The sequence below is a fragment of the Aquarana catesbeiana genome, linkage group LG01, assembly GCF_042186555.1.
Source record: "Aquarana catesbeiana isolate 2022-GZ linkage group LG01, ASM4218655v1, whole genome shotgun sequence".
NCBI lineage: Eukaryota > Metazoa > Chordata > Amphibia > Anura > Ranidae > Aquarana > Aquarana catesbeiana.
This window is the reverse complement of record NC_133324.1, coordinates 965,221,109-965,227,924: the sequence shown is the minus strand read 5'-3', so window position 1 is coordinate 965,227,924 and position 6,816 is coordinate 965,221,109. Positions and strand designations below refer to the sequence as shown.

The 6,816-nt window shown below is 36.1% G+C and overlaps 1 protein-coding gene across 1 annotated transcript; it reads left to right on the top strand.

Moving 5' to 3' along the window:
* Nucleotides 1-299: 299 nt before the first annotated feature.
* On the top strand, nucleotides 300-6,257 carry LOC141128797 (serine/threonine-protein kinase SBK1-like). The gene is made up of 4 exons (XM_073616318.1): nucleotides 300-305; nucleotides 3,640-3,808; nucleotides 4,749-4,951; nucleotides 5,454-6,257. The coding sequence occupies exons 1-4, from the start codon at nucleotides 300-302 to the stop codon at nucleotides 6,255-6,257; spliced, it is 1,182 nt and encodes a 393-aa protein (XP_073472419.1).
* The last annotated feature ends 559 nt before the right edge of the window (nucleotides 6,258-6,816 follow it).

The following is a 6,816-nucleotide window of genomic DNA, read 5'->3' as shown; positions in this document are numbered from 1 at the left end:
TTGGGTTTAACACCATTTTAAATATAATAATCCTTACAGACTTTGTCAATGGGGGCTGCATTAGTAGTGATTTAATAAAAGCTGAATTTCATTGTGCATTGAGAGACCCTACATCCCAAAAGTGAATATTTTACAATTAATTAAATCCCCCCCCCCCCCGCACAAGACTATTATTTATTGGGAAGGTTTTTCACTTGATGCTAAAAGGTGCCAAGTAGTTTTGCCCCTCCCTGTACTGAGATAATCATGTAAATTTTGCATTCCTTAAGTGCCACTGTTGGGCACGACTAGTAGCAACAATGGAGGTTGGTTTCAATAGACATGGTTATTATGATGGAAACAGTATCGGCAGCCACACCTCAGCTGGGTATTCTACCTCCTCTTTAGGATATCAATTTGATCACCAATGCACAGGACTGAGAGACAATATTTTATAATAACAATGTTATCTTCCATGAATAGTTTGAGCCTACACCCAAAAAAACAATAGACAAGGGGGCACAGGAAATAATAGTGATGGGATACGGTGTGTACAAGAAACAATAGTACAAGTGGAACCCCCAGGAAAGACATTAGCATAGCACTGCCAATGTTAACTGTTCCTATTGACTACCACACCCAATACAACACACAAAAGGTTAGAAGGGGTAATGCACCTCAAAAGTCAATCTCAACTGATAAGAAATAAAGTATGCTAGATATAACATATTTAAAAAAAAATTAAATAAATCTTTAACTGATTCATTGACCACACATACAATGCCTATACCCTAGAACATTTGTAACAATGCAAAGAAAGACCAAAACACTTATCTACTTGTGACAGTTGGAAGTCACTTCTATAAATGTCCACTTTTCCAGAAATAACAATGCTTAAAATATTTAAATTCCCTCAAAAACTAATCATGTAACTCCTAGTTTTAATTGCCTGCAAAATACAATGGATTTAGGTGAGACAAAATCTAAATATTAATAAAAAATGTTAGTTTTTTTTAAGCCTCAAGTGCAAGCTTTTTCTGCCTCTTCATATAAAAAAAATCTTTCTGTGCCTTTTTTTGCCATCAACAAAAAACACAAAACCAAGATACTGAAGTAAGTTGAGCAAAAAAGAAACAAAACAAATTATTCTATAATTTGCTCACTCAGTATAACCTCCCCGTTTTAAATGAAACTATTATCCAATATACTCTTTTATTATACAGAATATCTAAATATTAAAAAGTGGTGATGGATTAGCCCCCTTTGAGTTCTTCTAACACCCACTAACTAAACACAATGTACATATTTTATCTGCTGTGCTAAAAACTCTCAGCCTAGTGTCCTGACAAAGTGACCATTAATTATGTTACCCAAAAAATCAATAAACTTCATCAAATTATATCACTAGAGATATCCGATCTCAGAGAGAATTCATAGTCTAAATCTGGCCATAGAAGTGTATAATTTTGAAAAAAAAATTGTTCTAAGAAAGTTCATTTGTTTTTCTAATCATTAAGTGGAAAACTTTAGGGTTCCATAGAGATCTGGTTGAGAGGTTGATCTAGACAAATTTGTCTTCTCTTGGGAACTAAAATTTTCTGTCAGTAAAGGAAGGGCTAGTTTTGGCCAATTGAGAAATTTATCATTGGCTTCCCATTTATAATACTAAGATTAAGGTTTCCGTTGAAAAAAAAAGTTTTGAAGAAATGATCAGGATGTTTGTAGATATCTAAAAAAAAAAAAAAGCCCAGACATGGCAGCTCCAATATTTCTATCCTGACGTTCTTTTAATTCTAATTCTAATTTTTTTTTCTGTGGATTACATTTTATAACCATTTTATTTTGTTATATTTTCAATTAAGTCTTTTTTTAAACTAAACCCATTGCCATACAATGTTACTGGAAATAAGACCTAATAAGAGAAAAATATAATAGAACCATCAAAAACCAAATGCCAATGTAACATTGAAAAAATAAATAAATAAAACATTAATTGTCTGGTTAGTACTCCAATTTTTTAATTAGGCTAGAATCATATTTCCCATTTTATGGTTTAATATGGTGGAAAGATTCATTTTTAAAATGTAAAGTTTCAAAGTATTTGGGTTTTAGTATATTTAATCCAATCACCTATTTTCTAGAAAACCTGTTTATATGCAAATCGGCAACAACAATCCGAGGCTGTTCACACAACATTTCCATTCGAAGCCAGCCAATGGAAAGCCTTCCTTCTTTGTCTTCCCCGCCCATCTCCCTTGTAAAAAGGGGCCTCTCCCACTGATCAGTGACTCTACTCTTTCAGAGATTCTGGTATCTGGAGACTCATCTGTTGCAGCACAGCTGAAATTTTGGTGACGTTGTCCGGAGCTGATCTGCGGTGGAACCGAATACTGAATACCGAAACTGATTTGATATTTTCACAGCTGAATCTTTCACCACATTTAAGGTAAGGTCACTTCCATCTAACAATCAATGGATATTTATTATTTAATGAACATTCTGATAACACTGTGGAGGTTTATCTAATAAATATATAAAAACCTGTATATGGACAACTGATAAAAGGGACAATGGGTGGAGGTTCAGTTCAGGATAATATGTAAGACAATGTATACAGAAGATTGGATAGCCATTGGATGCTTGCCATGATCTGTCTGATGAAAAAATTGTTTATAATACAGGATATGTAATAAATGTTGGGGCAGTAATGTGTGCAATGTAATACAAAGGGAAATACATGTTTGGGTAGCCAAGTAATGTATAGTATAACTGTATATATAAATCTCCTATTACAAGTATATTCCAATCTGTACAAAAACACAATTGACTGAATAGTGTTGAATTCTTTGCTATGAAAGATTCCCTCTCACCAAAACCAGAGTACTACATAATGATCATTCCCTTTAATTCATTTCATGAAGTCTGTCAGTCTGATACTATGAGGTTTTGCTGAGAACACAAAGATGACATTGAGCAGGAAAATGCCTTGAAAATGTTTTTTAAGGTTCCTGAAAAGGGTTTTTTGCGCACAGACATATTTTATTTAGCAGGGCTTTGTATTTGGTGGTCTTGTATATGAATTGCCTGTTTTTTTTAATCTTTAAGATCTACGTTTCTCGTTCAATGTTTTTATTGAAATTATCAGGAATATGACAGTATAAATACAAACATTCAAATGGGGTAAGTACATTATGAACATTAATAAAAGAAAGATCATGTACAATTGGTTGAACTTGAACAAAACAATCAATAATGGATCTCAGAAAGACTAGAACAGAGGGACTCCGATAGTCCATAAGAAATGTTGAATATGCCTCCGGGCCAATCTAATCAGTTGTGACAAAGGCTCTATGAGTAAGGCGTGTGTATATGTGTGTATATATATATATATATATATATATATATATATATATATATATATATATATAGCCACCAAGCTGTACTCCAAACATTTTAATTGTGTTTGAGCTCTCACTTTAGTGTCCAAACCTTTTCCCCTTTTTTTTATTCATATAGATGTGAAGGTCTATTGAGCATTTCGTATTTATAGTCATATAACTACAGGTGACATTAATTATATCTGACAAATGTTTATAGTTTTTCTTAAACAGAAAACACATTTTTGAATTATGTAATAAGTTCTCTTTTTTTGCTCTCCAGGACACAATGGCCTCCAATGCCCATGATGTGATACGTGTTTTGGACAGAATGGTCTCCTTCCATTCACAAAGACTACATCAGGTGGACATACGGGAGCACTTCATCATTGTGAAGGAACTCGGAGAAGGAGGCTTTGGAAAAGTATTCCTGGCAAACCACAGGAAAACAGGTCAGTGAATTAATATAATCACAATTTCAACACCTTCTACAAATATTTATTTAAGAAAGCTTAAAATATGAATTCATGTTGGTAAAATTATTTAGGGAACTAAGCATTGGGCTGACTCCTGGGATCAGTTATGCAAATATCAAAATGTCTTGATGGGTACATATCTGTCTGGAGGAACGTCAATACCTAGACAGGCTGTATTTGTATGCAGATTGTCCAAGATCACATCTGGTGCTGATTCTAATGATTTAGCCCGGGTTCACACTGCCCACAACTTCCAAGTCGGACCCCAGCGTGACTTTAGCACGACTTGCATGTGACAGACATCACTGCAAGTCATACCAAAGTCAGACCAAAAGTAGTGCAGGAACCTTTTTGTAAAACAAAGAAACTAAAGCAAACAGAAATCCAATGAACAAAAAGGAATGAGTTAAGCTGGCCATACACCTATAGATTATCTGCAGATTTTCTATGGTTAGATGGAAAAAGTGGGAGATTCCTCCATCCACACAGTTTAGCGAACATGGAGAAATCTGTTGCACTTTTTCCATCTAACCATAGAAAATCTGCAGATAATCTATAGGTGTATGGCCAGCTTTAGGAACAGTCAGGTTGGGGAGGATATGGTGCTAATGATGCTAAACGTCTTCCAGCCAGGAAATGAGGTTGGCTCTGTCTGGCTTGCTGAAGCTTCTAATACTACATTTTCACACACACTGCAATTCTCACAATGTGTAAGAAATTTCAGTACAGAAGAGGTTCCTGTACAACTGTCTGTTGATTGCTGGTAAAGCTGAAGTTTAGCTGTAAATGCAGCATAATACATTCTCAACTCGGAAGCAGCAGATCTTATTACAATGTTTGAGATTTTCAAATGAACATAAAAAATTGCCAGCTAAAAACTCTATTTTTAATCTAACTTGATTTTTTTTTTTCACAGGTCGAAGAATGGCGTTGAAAGTTATGGCGAAAAGTAGAACCAGCCGGGAGTCTTTCCTACGGGAGTTCACCATTTCGTTCCTACTTTCTTCTCATCCCAACATCATTGGATGCTGTGAGATCATCTTCACCACCTTCAACTGCTTCGTTTTTACCCAGGAACTGGCACCTCTTGGTGATCTGCTCTCTCTGATTGTACCAAATGTAAGTATGTTAAGATATAAGTAACTATACAAAACTTGGAAAAACTTATTTGGCCATAAAGTATGAGGAGTTAACAGTTACACCTCCTTCCAGTCCTTTTAGGGAAATTTCCCTTCAATTTCTGTGCTAGAGATTGTAACAGGAAGTGAGAGGAAGCTCTCTTGGTTGACATTAGTACAGGTGTCAATGTTAGTACAGGTGTCAATGTTGGAGGATTTACACTTAACTTTTTGTTCTGACAACTCTATCACTTTGTCTGAATGATGCTGGTCCCCGGGACAGTTGATGAAAGTGGATATGGGGCAGGTATATACATACTGTACATATGGCAATATAATCCATCTCTAGTCTAAAACTTAAGGTATATGTATAACCATACTTTTCCTTAACTGTTTCTGGATACGTATTCTGAATTTCTTCTTATATTCTCTCTATTGTATTTAACATATAAAGTATTTTTTTTGTTAACAGACGTCTTAGTTATTTTATTTTCTCTTTTTAGGTGGGAATTCCAGAAGATGTGGTAAAGAGATGCACTGTTCAGATCTCCAATGCTCTGGAATACATAGTGGAGAAAGGACTAGTACACCTCGATGTGAAGCCAGACAATGTTTTAGTGTTTGATCAGGAGTGCCATTCCGTTAAACTCTCAGACTTTGGCCTGGCTAAGGTCACAGGGACAGTGATTAGATCCAAGTGTGGCAGCAAACCCTACAGAGCTCCAGAGATGTACCAAATTGCCCCTCCAGATGGACTGGCTGTAGATGGCAGCCTTGATGTGTGGGCGTTTGGTGTCACCATCTATGTTCTGCTCACGGGGAAGTTTCCATGGCAGGACACCCTCCCTGATGATGAAGAATTTAAAAGTTTTGTTGTCTGGCAGAAGAATTTTGAGGTGGATAATCCTCCAGAAACATGGAGAGAAGTTTCCACTGGGATACGAAGGATGTTTTTTGATCTGTTGGCCATTGACTCTACTAAAAGAAGTCAGAGTGCAGAAGTCCTAAAATACATGGGTGAAATCTGGAAAGGAGAAACCCCAAAAAAGGATGAGGAGCCCATTGAAAACAGTTCTTTCAAACATTCTGACAAATCCTTGTGTGAAGCTTCATATCTGAACAGTTCCAAGAGCGACGTTTCCATCACATCATCTCTGAGCTCCACTTCTTCTCCTCTGATTATAGATACTTCTGGATCTCAGTCGGAGATGACTTCAGAGCCGCAGAAGGATAGCATGGAAGAAGCGCTGATCATATATGATGAGGAGTTCTCTCTACATGTTGGTGCAGAGGTAGATATCGAATGAAGGTGAATTGATGGCACTTCTGAAGGAACCTCACATTCGGTCAGTTTTCTCAGGTATGTGAATTTCTTGAGGGAATAAAGGGGTCATAAGATTCTATATGCATTTTGTGATAGTCCTCAATTAAAATTTGTATGGCCATGACTCGCTAGAAGTTCTGTGTAGTATGTAGTCATTTCTTATTGCAGCACAATATCCACCACTGATTTTAATTTGATATTATGTTATGGCTTCCTTTTTCAATGCCTAGCTCCTAATATTCCCTCATTTATAGGGATCGCCCCCTTTTTTGTAACTAAATCCCTCTGTTCTCCTCAGTTGTCCCGCTTCTTCAGATCTTGAGATCTAACAAATAATCAAACCTCTAAACTATTGAAGGCATGGCTGGGGGTGTTTTATACCTGCATACTCTGTGTTATGTGCCCCTCTTTCTGTTGAGCTTTGCAGTTGTATTAAAGTGAAACTAGAATCAAAGAGATCGATACAAAAGTCCTTCTAGCTAACAATGTTAACAGCTTATGGTCTTAGCATTTTTCTATGAAATATTTGAAATGGTTGACAG

What these genes read in the sequence shown, in the direction of transcription:
- LOC141128797 (XM_073616318.1), top strand. An exon ending in GGCAAACCACAGGAAAACAG is followed by an intron (nt 3,809 to 4,748) that starts GTCAGTGAATTA and finishes TTTTTTTCACAG; the next exon opens with GTCGAAGAATGGCGTTGAAA. An exon ending in TCTCTCTGATTGTACCAAAT is followed by an intron (nt 4,952 to 5,453) that starts GTAAGTATGTTA and finishes TTCTCTTTTTAG; the next exon opens with GTGGGAATTCCAGAAGATGT.